General features: G+C 36.1%; 5 protein-coding genes across 5 annotated transcripts; 2 read left to right on the forward strand and 3 right to left on the reverse strand.

The window, feature by feature from the left end:
• Nucleotides 1-443: 443 nt before the first annotated feature.
• Nucleotides 444-1,956, forward strand: LOC128953549 (GTP-binding nuclear protein Ran). Its single transcript, XM_054299038.1, has 6 exons — nucleotides 444-678; nucleotides 753-847; nucleotides 933-1,017; nucleotides 1,122-1,247; nucleotides 1,345-1,532; nucleotides 1,616-1,956. Exons 2-6 carry the CDS (start codon nucleotides 800-802, stop codon nucleotides 1,832-1,834), a joined length of 666 nt encoding a protein of 221 aa, XP_054155013.1. The 5' UTR covers nucleotides 444-678; nucleotides 753-799; the 3' UTR covers nucleotides 1,835-1,956.
• A 182-nt stretch (nucleotides 1,957-2,138) lies between these two features.
• Nucleotides 2,139-3,449, reverse strand: LOC128953548 (probable 18S rRNA (guanine-N(7))-methyltransferase). The gene is made up of 4 exons (XM_054299037.1): nucleotides 3,324-3,449; nucleotides 3,163-3,200; nucleotides 2,962-3,063; nucleotides 2,139-2,899 (listed from the first exon to the last, which is right to left on the reverse strand). Exons 1-4 carry the CDS (start codon nucleotides 3,369-3,371, stop codon nucleotides 2,239-2,241), a joined length of 849 nt encoding a protein of 282 aa, XP_054155012.1. The 5' UTR covers nucleotides 3,372-3,449; the 3' UTR covers nucleotides 2,139-2,238.
• Nucleotides 3,450-3,991: 542 nt separating this feature from the next.
• Nucleotides 3,992-10,001, reverse strand: LOC128953582 (transcription elongation factor SPT6-like). Its single transcript, XM_054299074.1, has 5 exons — nucleotides 9,671-10,001; nucleotides 7,584-9,586; nucleotides 7,355-7,498; nucleotides 4,922-7,097; nucleotides 3,992-4,842 (listed from the first exon to the last, which is right to left on the reverse strand). The coding sequence occupies exons 1-5, from the start codon at nucleotides 9,801-9,803 to the stop codon at nucleotides 4,085-4,087; spliced, it is 5,214 nt and encodes a 1,737-aa protein (XP_054155049.1). The 5' UTR covers nucleotides 9,804-10,001; the 3' UTR covers nucleotides 3,992-4,084.
• Nucleotides 10,002-11,620: 1,619 nt separating this feature from the next.
• On the forward strand, nucleotides 11,621-13,049 carry LOC128953436 (uncharacterized). The gene is made up of 5 exons (XM_054298919.1): nucleotides 11,621-11,798; nucleotides 11,868-12,190; nucleotides 12,263-12,341; nucleotides 12,418-12,551; nucleotides 12,633-13,049. The coding sequence occupies exons 2-5, from the start codon at nucleotides 12,002-12,004 to the stop codon at nucleotides 13,032-13,034; spliced, it is 804 nt and encodes a 267-aa protein (XP_054154894.1). The 5' UTR covers nucleotides 11,621-11,798; nucleotides 11,868-12,001; the 3' UTR covers nucleotides 13,035-13,049.
• A 556-nt stretch (nucleotides 13,050-13,605) lies between these two features.
• LOC128953453 (splicing factor ESS-2 homolog) lies at nucleotides 13,606-15,246 on the reverse strand. Its single transcript, XM_054298935.1, has one exon. The coding sequence runs from the start codon at nucleotides 15,088-15,090 to the stop codon at nucleotides 13,606-13,608; it is 1,485 nt and encodes a 494-aa protein (XP_054154910.1). The 5' UTR covers nucleotides 15,091-15,246.
• Between the last annotated feature and the right edge of the window lie 501 nt (nucleotides 15,247-15,747).

Here is a 15,747-nt window from a genome sequence, read left to right on the forward strand (position 1 = left end):
ACATACATTATATTACAGTAAAATCATTGCCATTGAATATAAATATCATACTTCACGATCACATTACAACAGTCAAAGGGATTCAAGTGTTATGCAGACAAGTGAATGCATTCAATAAAAACAATAAACTTAAACATAATGTTTTTAAAAAAAACTATTTATACATATATTTATAAATTAAAAAATACAATAAATTTATTAAAATACTAACTTTAGACTATGTTTATTAATTAACTTGAATTTATCTGATAATTGAATACAATATATATTATAGTAAACCCTATTATATAGACTTATTTGTATAACAATTATCTATTAGATTTGTCTTACACTACAATATAAAGTATGAAATGCATGATTGCATTGAACGCTAGTCAGCTATGTTTGCGCCACAACTGTTTAGACCTCTATAATGGACAGCAATACAGTAGTAATAGTAGAGTAGAGACTATTACAGTAGTATTTACTGTACTATTAATCGTATGATATAATGGAATAGTCGTTACATTTGTGTTGCAATTGAATTGAATAGTGAATAGCATTGCAGTCATTGGCAGACAAAGCGTGCGCTCATTGAAGGCATTATTGAAGACATTCAAAGACTTTAATCAAAAAACCAATTGATCACCAATTAGTTGATCCATAGATCTGTCAGATATAGACACTATCATCATAAAGGTATGTATGGATACCAACTACAACAACAACAAAAATGTGTTGCCATTATAATGTGTGTATGAATTGATTTGCAGATCACCACAAACACACCGCGACATCACTGACACATACATCACAAGACATGCAGACAGCGGGTGTTACTGAAGGCGATGGTATGCCTACATTCAAAGTATGTCTAACCATAGGCTAGGAACTGATCCATCAAACTGAATGTCTTAATCAATTAACAATCAATTTTTTTTTGTTATTTGTAGTGTGTTTTGGTGGGCGATGGCGGCACTGGAAAGACAACATTCGTTAAAAGACATTTAACCGGAGAGTTTGAGAAGAAATATGTCGGTTAGTATAGTAAAGTCAAGACTGTTGTTGTTGTTGTCGATGATAGTAATCTGATAATTGAATCTAATTTGATATCATTATTATTTGTTTGTTTGTTTCAATAGCTACTCTTGGAGTAGAAGTACATCCCCTGGTATTCCACACAAATCGCGGACCCATTCGGTTCAACGTCTGGGACACCGCAGGTCAGGAAAAGTTTGGCGGTCTTCGCGATGGTTATTATATTCAGGGTATGACATGACATGACATGACATACTGTTGTCTATCTATCTATTGAACAGTTGTTAACCTGAATTGCTTTCTTCTACTACTACTACTAATTGTTAGGTCAGTGCGCTATAATCATGTTTGATGTAACCTCTCGGGTGACCTACAAGAATGTTCCCAATTGGCACCGGGATTTGATTCGGGTTTGCGAAAACATACCCATTGTTTTGTGCGGAAACAAAGTCGACATCAAAGACAGGAAAGTGAAGGCAAAGTCTATTGTTTTTCACAGAAAGAAGAATTTACAAGTAATTAATTAATTGATTGATTGATTGACACAATTATGAAAACAAACCATTTTATTGATGTCTTTGTTGTTGTTCTTCATTAGTACTACGATATTAGCGCCAAAAGTAACTACAACTTCGAGAAGCCTTTCCTCTGGTTGGCCCGTAAGCTGATCGGCGATCCCAACCTTGAGTTTGTGGCAATGCCAGCGTTGGCGCCGCCGGAGGTGACCATGGATCCGGCCTGGCAGAAGAAACTGGAAGAGGACATGATTCAGGCACAGAATACATCGCTTCCCGATGACGACGACGAAGATCTTTAATGTGATGACAGAAATTGTAATAATAATTATCACTAATTTCTTAAAATGCGTTAATTAATTAAATAATCTGTTAGTCTTTTAATTACGATAAATATGTCCTCAAATACCAACCAAAACAAACAACAAAAAAAACAAAATTATTTTTATTTTTCAAACAAAAAAAACAAATGATTTACTTTTTTCTTCTCTTTGCGTTTGAATTGTCAATTCAATTGCCAATTCTCATGAGTCGTCGTTTTATTTTCAATTAAAAAATGAATGAATGTTTTTATTTACATTAAATTATATTTAATTTGTAATTTCATCGATAATTAATATACAGTTGATATCAAAATACGTTTTTTAATTAAAGAAAAAATAATTCACACAAAAAATGTTAACCAATAGATAGATTGATTGATTGTTTAAAATCTGGAACTCCTTTTCCGAGCCGTATATTTACTATCGGGTCTGACATTCTTTCCCTGTCGTCGGTGACGCTCTTTCTTATCGAGAACCCATTGACGCGACTTTTTTGGAGCTTTCGAGGGTTTCGATGATCTATATGTCTGTCGGTTGGCGTTGTAATCAACGGTCGAGTCGTTGCCATCGCTCAGACCTTTAGGCAATTGATTGGCAGATCCGCCGGTAAAGAGAACTAAAAACATTTTCTTGGCTTTAGTACTGTTGGGATAGTCAACAACCAGACCGCCAGTGAAGCCGGCTTTCATGGCCTGAGCAGTGATTAACTCGATTTGCGAAGTGTTTTCCGGATAAAATTGAAACACTGCCCGAGTATTGCGGGCCAAACATGAGTAGAGCGTCGAAAAAAATCGGTAGAGACGTTGGACGGGTGAATGTGTGGATTTGTCTGCATTGCACAGCCATTGGATACACGATATACTGATTGCACCGTCAAACAGACCGGCTCTCAGCGGCAGTCCTTCGCCCAAATCGGCTAACAGTGTGTCACCGGATTGCAGTTCACGACTTCGACAGACATTGAGCATAGCTTCGCTAATATCTAAGCCGATCCACATGTGCCCCATCTCTTCGACCACTTGACCACTCAGTCCCGAACCACATCTACGGATTAGATGAACAATCAAAATAAATAGATAGATCCAAATCAAACTCTTAACGCTAACCCTAAATCCAGTATAAGACGCGGGTAGTCGTCAGCATCGGGAAGTGCCAACAGTTCCAGTGCCCGACCGCTCATCTGTGCCTGTATTGCGATCATCCGCGAGCTTTAAGACACCAATTGATTGAAGAAACAGAAAAATAAGTTTTTTTTTTAAATATAAATATCATCTCAACTAATAAAACATCAATAAATCAATCATTACTTTGAAGTGTATTTAATAGCCTCCGACTCGTTGTAAAACTATATATAAAGTTTAAACACAAAACAAAAATTAAATTAAAAATATCATTAAATATAACCAGAAAAAAAACAAAACAAATTAAATATATGTAAATATATTTCATTATCACTTCAGAGACTAACCATCTCTGGAGGAGCCGTGTGTTCGGGTCTTCGGCCGGAAGAGGCCATCGTTTAAACCGAAAATTTAATTAATTTTTCCGATATTACGGTTAGTATATATATATATATATATATAATATAAACACGTGTTTTATAGCGATATATTATGTCAACACAAACATTGCGATCATTCAATAATACAGTACTTTTAAAAACATTAATATACAGTACAGCATATCATTTAACATTGAGTTTAGTATTTAAAACTTTTTTTTGTTAATTAATGACAGTCCTATTAAATAATAAATCATTTAAAAAACAACATTTAATTAATTATTCAAATTTATTTAAACAAACAATTTAATATAATATTTAAGTAAAATGTAGATTATTTTTTTTGTTTCATATAAATTATTATAAATTATTTAGTTTTTAATGATTAGGAAACATATCATATATATATATTGCTAAATATTAAATAATGAAATTTGATAATTGATAAATTTGAACTATTGATTAAAAAAAACATTCATTGGTATCTAAAACATAATTATTATCATTTTTTATCGACAAACAAAAATGTATGACAGAAAACATTAAAAGCTTATTATATATAGATATTGATATACAAATCTTAATATACTATATATATGTATAAATGTTTTGTTTTTTTCAAATGTGATTAAAATATAAAGTGTATTATTTAATTAAAAAATATTTAATTAATTGTTGATTTGTTTTTTTTGTTGGATAAGACTTCAGTAATTTTAACGTTTAATTAATTAATTCCATTCGTCGACTAACGGGGTTTGGTCTCCACCTCCTCGGGCAGTGTTAGGAGTATTAGTGTTGGGACTGATTGACATTTGAGACGATGCTCCCGGTGTGGCGTAATGCGGTGTTCGTTGTTGCTGTTGTTGGCCACCACTGCGACCCCTATCGGCTGCCAAATTGGCCCATTGGGAACCGGAACGCGAACCGGGTCGCTGGTGTGACGACGTCGGTATGTGCTGTGGCGGAGGCATAGAGCCCGGTGTTGTCGGCTGATAATTGCGTGGTGTCGACATTGTCGGCGTCATCATGTTTTGCATTGATGTGCCTTGACCATAATAGTTACGTCCTCCGCCGCCTCCCTGGCCAAATGGTGTGCCCATTGAATGACCAGGTGGTGGACCACCACCAAAAGCTGCTGCCGCGCCTCCAAACGACGGTGTCTGGCCGGCCACTTGCGACAGTGCATTGAATACTTGATTGGACATCGAGGCCGCTGCTCGTTGAATAGCTTGAGGATCAATGTTCGGTGTGGCAATCGAGCCGTGCGACGACTGGCCGGCTGGTGTCCTCATGACTGGTGTGGCCACTGGCGTTCGCTGAGGAAATGTTGACCTGTCGTTGAAATGGATTTTGAACCATTTGAACAGTGAGGGTACCGATCGAAATGTTGTGTTTCGATAGCGAAAACCATCGGGAGTTACGCTAATGAATTCGTGAAAAGACTTGAGATTTGGTTGGTATGAGAGTAGAAATTTTCCGGGAAATTCTGGGAAATACCGCAAAAAAAATTTAATATTTAAGCTAAACATATGGTAACATAATATACGGTAAAACTATTGGCTAACCTTTAGAAACGGACACAAAGTATGGTATTCTTGACGGAGCCTTCTTCTTCTCTTCCTTAAGAATGCGATCCATGTCTTCACGTTTGATGTCTCCGTCTTTGAAATACTTATAATTAATTATATCTCTGGCGTATGAGGCCATTGGCTGTACATAACGGGCTAATATTTCGTCCAAATCTTCGTAGGATTCGTTGTTAATGTATAGTTCGTGACCTAAGCTGAAGGCGTTGTCTTTGCCTTCTTCGCGGATGTCGATGTGATGATGGACACCGTTGTGTACTTTCCAGGTAAGTGTTAGGTGATCGTTGGCTTTGCTGGACGGCCTAATGATGGCCTCACCCTGATCCATTGTCGACAATAGCTTTTCCGCTTGTCTGAAGTCGATGTTATGGAAGGCCGGATGAACTATAATACGTTTGACATACGATTGTCTTCCCTGACGTTTCTTATGTTGTTCCTCTTGACGAACATCTTTGTCTTCGGCTTCGTAATAGAAATCTTTATCTCTGGGCGGTCGCCACTGAAAGTTACTATCGGTCAGATCCGATGTACGACATGTAAGGTCGACACTAAATTTTTCGACTTGAATCTTAACAATTCGACAATGAATTGTCATACCGATGGTAACCCGACTGAGCGGATCAGTTACTTCTTTGTCGCTAATCAGTTTGGTGGTAACCAAACCCATCAAACCGTTGTCTAGTCGGACCATTATGCCGACTGCCTGACCCAGACAATTGCCGGCATCGAAATGATTCCAGACGTCGCTGAGTTCGGGAAAGTCGCTTTTGCTACAAAACGGACACATCCAGAGACCAGTTTCATCGTTACGTACGGGATTGGCCTGATCTAACTGATCGCTCTTAGGCTTTCTACGGGCCACACGCAACACTCGACCCATTACCAACTTTCCCGTATAGAACGAGTCGTGTGTTTCTCCGGTTAGCATTTTGAAGATCTCTTCGGCATTTGGTGGTCGATAAGGAATTCTATGGTCTTTATATCGGTTACTTAATTCCGAACGAATATCATAGAGTGTAATCGTTTTGAGACCCATTCCCTGACGATTTAGTTCTTCGGCAAAGGCGTCCAAATCGAGATCTTTGAGTTTTTCCGGATTTTCAATAATCTCTTCCAAAGCTTGTGCCGGATTAGTATCGTTGTCTTCGTCGTATTCGAGTGCGTCGACAGCCATTTTACGGGCCCATTCGTAGGCTTCGGGATGCACTCGAGTACTGTCAAGTACTTCAATGTAGGTATCGGTACCCGAATCGGACAGCGAGGCCGTGTCTATTTTGATAAATCCGGCACAATTGATGAACACTACTTTACCGATATTGCAATTCTGGACCAATTGGGTACGATTTTCCAATAGCGGTGTCTGCTGTTTCTTTAGTGTACGAATCAAATAGGCACCCTTTCGCGGTCCTAGTCCGCCGATAAACTGGACCAATTGACTGGTGTGCGGGTGTACTATCGATCGGTTAATATCGACGCCCAATTCGTTCACCTGATTGACAAACTCCAGATAGAGACTGTTGAGTAGTTCATCGCGTGGTAAATGTTCTTGTAATGGATGATATTTGATGCATAGAATCTCTTCATCGGCTGTACATAACTGTGAATATTCGATAAGTGGATCCTGTAGTCGACGGGCCAATGATATGGCTTGACGTAGATGTGGCGGATAGTTATGAAAGTCGATTAACGCTTTCTTACTGTTCATATAGACTGTTGATAACTCGTTGTCCACATATTCGACAGCTATTTGCGGAAACTGATCGCTTTCGTTAAGTTCGGCAACGATTGCTTTGATATCGTCGATAACATAACGTGTGATAATGGTATCGCATCCGACACCGATTACGTGCGGCTTCTTATTCAATATGAATTTCTTGAGTTTATCGACATCTTTCTCACGCAAAGCCTTTTCATTATCGCTAACCCATTCAGCCTTCCGGAGCATAAAGTACTCCAACTTGACGTAATCGGTAACCTCGCCGTCACCGTCGACAACGGCAGCGAACGATGCGTTTTCATTGTTGGCTACAAATGCCAAACCCATTACCCGAATGCCGTCTCTGGTGTCAAATTCTTCGTCCTCTTCGATCTGCGCTTCGGGACTCAACTGATACGGAGCCACTCTTATCCAGGATGACAGCCGATGGACACATTGCTGTTTACAATTATATATACGATAATTGATTATCGATTAGTATAATAATATCAGACAATAATTGCTAAAAAACATCAACTATTTTCAAATATCAACCAAAATGCATGTTTGTATATAACTCCCGGAATAATCATTCAAAGAATCAAAGAAAATAATAATAATAATAAACAACTATCACATGTATTAGATCCCAAAATTATTATGAAATTAGTAGTAGTAGTAGTAATAATAATAATAATAATAATAATGATAATTACATTGATAATGGCTTCTTGTGCTTCAATCATTAGTTTGGTTTTCAATTCTTTCTCAAAACTTGGATACAAAAACTTATCCAAAGCTATCTCCAAAGCTGTAGCTCTTTGATGGTTCCATTGCTGAACATTTATACTGAACTCATCCTAAAGATTATTTAAACGGTAATAATAATAAAAAAACAAATAATAGATAATTATTATCAACAAATAAAATACTGCATTTCCATACTCTATGGTAAAGTTGTTTAATTTCATCGTAATATTTGTGTTTAGTTGCCGGCTGTTGTTGTTGACCAGTCATGGCATTCATGTCCAGCTTATCGATTGTGATTTCAAATTCAATTAAGCCATCGGTTTTGGCGATCATAATCTGAAGAAATTGGTCACCACCAAAATCGATAATCGGTTTGTTCAACAGATACTTAAACTGATAACACGGATGATTTTCATCGATTTCTTTGATACCTTTACGGGTTGGCCGGGCGTGCAGGTGAGCCCTTTCGAAATAAGTCGATCGCATATTTTTGCGGACTATAGGATCGCTACTGATTTGTTTGGCGACCATAAAAGTGGCCGCTTGTAGTACTTTGTCGGATGTGGGAAACCGATGACATATATAATCGTGTGCCGCTTCGTGCGGATCAACTGGATATTGTTCAACTTCGTGACGCTGATAGTTGTCCCGTAGATTTTCGCCAAACTGTTCGGGTGTCAGACCAAATTTGGCGACCAATCCGATAATATTTGCCTCTTTGCATATGGTATACGTATCTTTGCGTTGGGCCAACTTCATCGACGACATCTTCGAGTTCATCAACAGTTCATCGTCTTCTACCACTGTATTATTTCCGCCGCCATCTTCGCCATCAGTTTGTGTTTCATTCAGTTTTCTTTGGCGTTCTTTTCGTAAAATTTCTTTCTTCATATTGGGTACGTCTGACGAATAATACAATTGAAAATGAAGCCAACAGTCCCGTAACTCTTCAAATGTTTTCACTGATATAAGACGCTCGATGTCGACATCGTTGATAAGTCTCATGCCTTCTGGAAGCGGTGCGTCCGGATCTTTCATTATCTGTTCCGTTTGATAGGCTTGCATATTGCGATACAATTGCGATAAATTGGATTTACGTGTCTGCAGTTGACACCATTTCTCGTCAAACTTATAGATCAGCCACAAGTCGCTGACGGTTAGCTCGGGTTCGACATATTCTTTGCGATAGTGTATAATGAATGGTACTTCGAGTAACTCGTTTCGTATGAACCGAAGCGCTTCGCGAATCTTGGGTACGGCGTGACTGGATTTGCGGCCACCAATCGGTTCGTGTTTACCCTCACCTGATTCGTCCTGAACCGAAATGGTGTTCTGTTGGAATACATTATCGTAAACCCAATCGGCTTCGTCGGTCAACTCTTGTTCGTCGCACGGAGTGACCGGTACCGAACGCAATTGGAATCGTTCGGGTATATCGGCGTTACGGATATCGTTGTCAAATCTGGTCAAATGACTTCTTTCCAATTCCGACGGCTCGTAGATTTCAAATATACTTTTCCGGGCAGACCTTCTCTTACTCTTACGTTTCGACCGTTCGGATCGTTGCGTGTCATCCAATTGATCGCCGCCTTCTTCGTAGTCGTCATCTTCCTCTTCATCGTCATAGTCAGCGCCAGTTTCATCAAAGTTTTGAATTTCATCGAAATCAAAGTCAACTCCGAAGATATCCTGTGCCTGTTGTAGGGCTTCGTCGGTAAATCGTTGCGACTTAGGTTTGCGAACGCGCGGCTGTATCGGTCGGTCGTCATCGTCGACAATAAAGTTGTCTTCATCGGAATCGTCTGAACGGCCCGAATCTGATAATTCAGCGAAACGGTCATCAATTGCTTCGCGATCGCTTCGGTCGCGTCTAACATTTGACGGCTGTTGACCAGTATCTTCATCGTCGTTAAACAATTCATTAGCTATGGCTTCTCTATCGTCCTGTCCATCGTTTTTGTCTTCATCTTCGTCGTCGTCTTCAAGACGACGAATACGTCTGAACTTTTTCTTGCGTTCAATACGTCGGCCTAAGTTTTCTTCAATCAAATCATAGTCTTCGTCGTCAAGATTTTCTTCGAGATCGTCCTCTCGTTGTCTCTTCCGTCCGGTAACCTGTTCTTCATCTGAATCTTCGGCCGGTTCTTCTTCTTCATCGTTGATCAGATCGTGCATAACCTCTCGTAGTTGATCCTCATCTTAAAACAGCCAAACAAAACATTCGTTGCAATCAAAATACAAAACAACAACAACAACAACATCACAAATATCTTCACACATACCTTCTTCCTCTTCTTCTTCTGAGTCTTCAAATTTCGATCTCCTTTTTGACGACTTTGACGTCTCTTTTCTTACTTCTTCGTCTTCGCTTCCATCGGACACTTCGGCTTCTCTATCGAAGAACTGATCGGCCATTTCTGGTTAATCAACCGATGATTTTGTCTGTCGTTATCGTCACGCAAATGGTGTGTCCTCTTTATTATAGTCTTGTTGTTTGACCGCTATTTTCAATCGGCGGCGAAACGCACACACAAGCGGTCAACAACAACAACAACAACAACAAAATTAGCGGATAATTATTTTAACGGTTAAAATACAATGTATTTTATAAATAATATTAACATTTCATTTGACAATCAATTAATTAAAATATGTCGACAATTATTATGTCGATTATTATTATTATTATTATTATTACAATTAAATACAATTAACTGATCGGTAAAAATCAGTTATACATTATATTACAGTAAATATTATGGCAAACGAAACGCAATGTTGACATCAATATACAGTAGTATTACTATTATTATTACTACTACTTAGGGTTAGAGCAAAATTTGATAAAAAAAACGTTCCCTATGTTTCCCAGCTCAATGGTGAAAATTCCCAGGGAATATATATTTCCATTGTGTGCCTACCATCTATTGAATCAATCAATAAACAATAAAATTATATTATAACATATTTGAATACAACAAATATTGCATTAAACTAAATAGTTGCTATTTACTAAATTTATTGAATTCAAATTAGATTTTATAAATATTTTCAATGAAATTTTATGCAAACAATTTTTTTTAGTTTTTTTGTTGGTATTATTTTATTTCATAAAAATATTAGATATATATTTTTGCTTTGTAATAGGTTAGAGGAAGAAATAATAAAATATTTTTCCAAATATTTTCCCGGAATGATTGAACGGGATATTATTAGGGAACTTCCCGCTAACTGTCCCGAGGGAACTCCTCTCTTGGGAAAGTTGTCCGAACTCTACTACTACTACTACTGTATTGTATGTATGCATGAAATACACACAAATAAAAATCATATATTGATTGACCACTTGATGTCACTATCAATGTATAAATGGTTAGACAATGTTGTTGTCGATTGCCATCCAGTGGTCGATCGTATTAATCAAAAACACATTGAAATCACTAAATAATAATAATAAAAAAACTGTTGGATTATATTCAAAACCAAAACAATTAGGGCCGCTAAATGCAATAATGCACTAACAAAGCTTATGGCTTATTAAAATATATTTGATCTAGCTCAAATAGACTGTTACAAATTTATTTTAATTAAGTACTACAGTATATTTAATTTAATATTATATAAAAATGGTTATTTAATTTATGTATTATAAACTTTTTATTTTTTATCTTGATCATTACGTTTTTAAAATAAGGGACCGTATAATCATCTGATAACGCCTGGCATAGACTATATGTTACATAGTTATTATACAAACTATTTTATTTATATGTATATATATATATATTAAGTGTAATCTATGATAAATCTATGTGCTTGTGTGGTGAGTCTCAGACATGGTTAAAATAGGAGAGTTAATCCCTTAAATAAACATAAGTATTACTACAAACAAATACAAATCTTACAACAAGTAAGTGAACTAATTTTTATATAGAGTCATAAGTTATAAAAATCATATGAAACATCACATTTATTATTGAAAATTTTAATTTATTGATTATAATATATTAATAAGTGATAGATATTAGATTTGTTAGACACACAATTATATATTTTTAGTACTACTAGAGTATCGAAAATATACTTAAAATTTAATGTAAACTTAGTTATTTTATAGGTGTATATTTTATAATAATATTTTTTTATATAACTTTTCCTATTTCTACCATGTCTATATAATATATTGCCTACCTGCGTCTACTATTGTTTTGGTTTTGAATATAAGCAAACAGTTTTTTTTTTAATACGGTAATAGAAATTACTGTTATTTTTATTTATATACAAATACTGTATTTTGTATTACAATTTGCCGGACAATCTTGTTGTCGGCTAACTTTCGGTACGGACGACTAACTGACCAGACTATTCATTCGTTGTCCACATCCGATGACCGATGTTTTGAAATCAATTGTATTGATTAAGTGATGTATTGTTTTAGTTAATTAATTGGTTAATTAAACCGTTTTTTTTTTTTTGGAGGCGTATTCAGACACGGCTATAGGGATATCGGTTAATGTGTGGCCACACATACGTCAACCAGATATTCAATAACAACTGCGGTGGTTGTGGTGTCTTAACAATCATATATCCTATATGTGGTCATCACATGTCCAATGCTTATACATCGACGTCAATATCACAATCTTATGGCCGAACCGATACGTTTAGACATTTATCGGTTCACAAACTGTTGCCAATTAGTGGTGAGTCGGAGTCAATCGCGTATAGATGTGGTCCTATTGTTTGGACTGTTGGTCCTAACGATGGCCATTGTTTCGTCGTCGTATAATATCAACAAATTGGTAGCACATCTCTGAAAGATAATAATAGTATTGTTTAACCTACTCTTCTCTATCTTCTATTTATTTGAACAGTTGGACCGTTTGGTGATGACATCGATATCGTCGGTATTGGTCATCGCACTAGTCTATTGGCGGACTCCTGTCTATAGAGGTATACAGATAATAGTGGATGTAGTTATAGTTTACCAATTGATACTTATTGTTGTTGTTGTCGATGATAATGATAGAGTCGCTGTTGGTATTGGACAATATGTCTGGTCTGGAAGTGACACAGTATTATTCATTATTAGGCCTATTGACGATCAAAAGGTCACAGTTTATACTGAGCGCTGCCATTATCATCAATGAAGCCATTACTATGGTTCGGTTAATAACTTATTATTATAAACTATTTATTTTACCGATAATTGTTAATCTTATTTGATTTGATTTGATTAAATAGCATCGAGTTATCTATTATTTGGTATCAATTCCACTATCGTTAAGCAATACATTGTTAATGGATTCATCAACAGTGGATCCATTGTTACAACAATCATCTGATGATTTTCGCCGAAGACGATTATTTACTCATCAAACATCAAATCATATTAAAAGCAATACGTCTACTAATAATAATATGAAACACAATTGTACTAATGGTTTGATACCATTGTTTAGTCATACCTGTCCACGGATTGATTGCCTAAAAGTAATGTACAAACATATTAATGATTTCAAGACAAACACAACAACAAACCGTTTACTACTCTATAAACCAAATGATACATTATTATCGGTAATTAAGCCATTATTTAAAACAATTAGTTATAATAATAATCATAGAAACGGATTAAAAATGTGATTATATATATTATTATTATTATTATTATCAATAATCATCATATTTTAATATATATATATTATTTAATTAACCAAAAAAATTAATTATTATTATTAATACAGTAATACAAACTAACAAAGAGTAATTTACCGGTTTTTTTTTGAGTTACCGTACGGTAATAGTAATGTTAAATATAGTGATATAAAACTTTATTTTAGTCAAATCATACATTTATCGACTATTGTCACAAACACCCCCCACATACACAACTACAAACTGTGCCTCTATTTTGTTGATTAAAAAATTTATTAATTTTTTTATTATACTGTATTACCGTAATTATTATTGTCTAATGTTTTTTTTTATTAATTATTTTATATGCATTTTATAAATGTTACACTTTTATATCAAAAAACAATTATACAGTAAAATCATATCTATTATTATTTAATATAATTTAATAAAATGTTATATATATATATATATATACTGTATATTAATGAATTTAATTTTGTTAAAGTAATGTCTCATTTAATAATTTATTTTACAATTAATATTTACATTAACAGTGTTTTTGTAAAATAGTTTTTTATTATTTATTTTTAACACTTTTGTTATTTAAGCCCAATATTGGTGTTATTGGAGACTCAAATGTCGCTGATCTGGATGTCGAGTAACGACCACTACTACTACTACCACCACCACTGGTCGGTGTACGCAACGGAGTCCTATTGGGACTATTTCTGGCCGGCGAATAGCTGGCCATTAGTGTTGAATCGACATTCTTGTGAAGACCTAATTTATTGGTGGCTAATCTTTGGGCCGCCGCTGACATATTGGATAACTTTTCAAACGATGTCTTCGACGACGACGACGACGCAACACTCGTCAACGATGATTGAACCCGTTTGATGGCCGACTTTTTACTATCTCTATGCTGTTGAGCCGCTTTTGTGGCCAATGATAAGCCAAGTTTTTCCCGGTGCCGTAAATCGGGTATTTTAAAATGAGATCTACCCGGTGTTAGGGGCGCCGCCGCATCGTGTGATAAATGCAACGGTGTATTGCCAGCCGATGATAGTATGAATGGTGTCGTCTCGATCTCACCCCAAGTCATTAGCGGTGATTCGCTGCACAAATCGGGATTCGGTGTCGGAGTTGACGGAACAAAATTGAAGCCATTTATTTGCGGCGTCGCTTTGGCCATCATTTCTTTGCCGTCGATACCGACTTTGCCAGTGCGTTGTCGGTGATTGATTTGTGCGGCCAATGCTATTGTCATTTGATTGACCGATTCGTTGAACGGCAATCTAGTGAAACGTGTGTTCAAATGATTTACTTCCTGGCGCTTAGTGTTGGCCAACAATATATCGTCACGTTTAACTGGTGCGTGACCCGGATTATACATAACACTGTTACGGTTCGAGTAGATCCATGTTATCACTTCACTGGACGACTTTTTGTCTTCAATTGCTTGCTTTTCAATCGATGGCAATTGTAATAGTTCTTTGACTCGTTCATTATGTTCGGCATTGTCTTTGTAAAGCCATTCATATTTAAGACGATGTCTTCGGGCCGCATGTTCTTGGATTGTCTCGAACGATGCATTGTCTTCGGAGGTATACTTATTGAGAAACTCATCCAAACCATACTTTCCTTCACTTTTTCGTTGTTCTTCTACAGACATCTCATCTCCAAACATATCTTTATTATTATCATTGACGTCCCGTATCGGCGTCTCAAATGTCGATGGAGTTTGTGTTATGGGCGCCGCCACCGCTGCTGCGGCCATCTTCGCTGCCGCTGCTGCCGCCGTAGCTTTGGTGGCTAATTCATTGCGTGCACTTATAGCCGCCGCCGCAGCCGCGGCATCGGTGCCACCAATTACCAACTGTTGTCTCATTTGTGGTAAATCTGGGAAAAAATCTCTTTCAATAATATCGTCAATCTGTTGGACATATTGTTCTTCGCTGAGGACATGTTTGCGTCGCTTAACGCCTTTGCATCGGAGTTTGACTTCCGAGCCGACAGTGGTCACCAAATGACAGTCGCAATCGCTATCATCGCAATCACTCATAATTTTATTTTTTTTTTGGACACTAATTATATTAATCGGTAATTAAATTAATTAATTAAATAAAATCAAGTATTCATATGATATGAATGTAACAAAACATTAATTATAATTAAAAAATAAAAGACATTTCAATGTCTGGTATTAACATAACGTCATAAAAACATTTTCAATACTGTATTACAGTACATTCAATGTGTTGTGTGCAGGGTTTTAAAAATGGCAGGCATAAACAATAGATGCCAATTTTGCCAAATGCCTGCCCTGCCTCTGCCATGCCCTGGGCATCTATTTTCAGGTGGTGACACCTATTATTTAAATTTTATATTATTAATTAATTTATAAGACATTGTTTTTATAATATATTTGCTTGTATTTTTGTTTTGTATACCTTTAATTAAAAGGTAATATAATTGGAAATAAGTAAAATAATTGTAAATTTAATTAACACGTTAAAACACTAAATTACATTATTTTTATAAATACAGTTGCTTTTAGCAATTTAAATTGGCAGGCAAATAAAATAGATGCCCAAAATGCCAGGCATTTATGGCATCTATTTGGGCATTGCCAGGGCAGGCACTTATTTTCTTAAAACCCTGGTTGTGTGTTTACAAACATTACAATACAATCCATACATTACTTTACAGTTGCGTATTG

The sequence above is a fragment of the Oppia nitens genome, unplaced genomic scaffold (genome assembly GCF_028296485.1).
Source record: "Oppia nitens isolate AA-2021 unplaced genomic scaffold, nextdenovo-longstitch-racon4-pilon3 scaffold22_pilon_pilon_pilon, whole genome shotgun sequence".
NCBI classification, from domain to species: Eukaryota; Metazoa; Arthropoda; class Arachnida; order Sarcoptiformes; family Oppiidae; genus Oppia; species Oppia nitens.

What these genes read in the sequence shown, in the direction of transcription:
- LOC128953549 (XM_054299038.1), top strand. Translation starts at nt 800, where the DNA reads ATGCAGACAGCGGGTGTTACTGAAGGCGATGGTATGCCTACATTCAAA. An exon ending in ATGGTATGCCTACATTCAAA is followed by an intron (nt 848 to 932) that starts GTATGTCTAACC and finishes TGTTATTTGTAG; the next exon opens with TGTGTTTTGGTGGGCGATGG. An exon ending in GTTTGAGAAGAAATATGTCG is followed by an intron (nt 1,018 to 1,121) that starts GTTAGTATAGTA and finishes TTGTTTCAATAG; the next exon opens with CTACTCTTGGAGTAGAAGTA.
- LOC128953548 (XM_054299037.1), bottom strand. Translation starts at nt 3,371, where the DNA reads ATGGCCTCTTCCGGCCGAAGACCCGAACACACGGCTCCTCCAGAGATG. An exon ending in ACACGGCTCCTCCAGAGATG is followed by an intron (nt 3,201 to 3,323) that starts GTTAGTCTCTGA and finishes CTTTATATATAG; the next exon opens with TTTTACAACGAGTCGGAGGC. An exon ending in GCTATTAAATACACTTCAAA is followed by an intron (nt 3,064 to 3,162) that starts GTAATGATTGAT and finishes GGTGTCTTAAAG; the next exon opens with CTCGCGGATGATCGCAATAC.
- LOC128953582 (XM_054299074.1), bottom strand. Translation starts at nt 9,803, where the DNA reads ATGGCCGATCAGTTCTTCGATAGAGAAGCCGAAGTGTCCGATGGAAGC. An exon ending in TTAAACAACTTTACCATAGA is followed by an intron (nt 7,499 to 7,583) that starts GTATGGAAATGC and finishes AATAATCTTTAG; the next exon opens with GATGAGTTCAGTATAAATGT. An exon ending in CTTTGTGTCCGTTTCTAAAG is followed by an intron (nt 4,843 to 4,921) that starts GTTAGCCAATAG and finishes GGTATTTCCCAG; the next exon opens with AATTTCCCGGAAAATTTCTA.
- LOC128953436 (XM_054298919.1), top strand. Translation starts at nt 12,002, where the DNA reads ATGCTTATACATCGACGTCAATATCACAATCTTATGGCCGAACCGATA. An exon ending in CGTATAATATCAACAAATTG is followed by an intron (nt 12,191 to 12,262) that starts GTAGCACATCTC and finishes TTATTTGAACAG; the next exon opens with TTGGACCGTTTGGTGATGAC. An exon ending in TCAATGAAGCCATTACTATG is followed by an intron (nt 12,552 to 12,632) that starts GTTCGGTTAATA and finishes TTGATTAAATAG; the next exon opens with CATCGAGTTATCTATTATTT.
- LOC128953453 (XM_054298935.1), bottom strand. Translation starts at nt 15,090, where the DNA reads ATGAGTGATTGCGATGATAGCGATTGCGACTGTCATTTGGTGACCACT.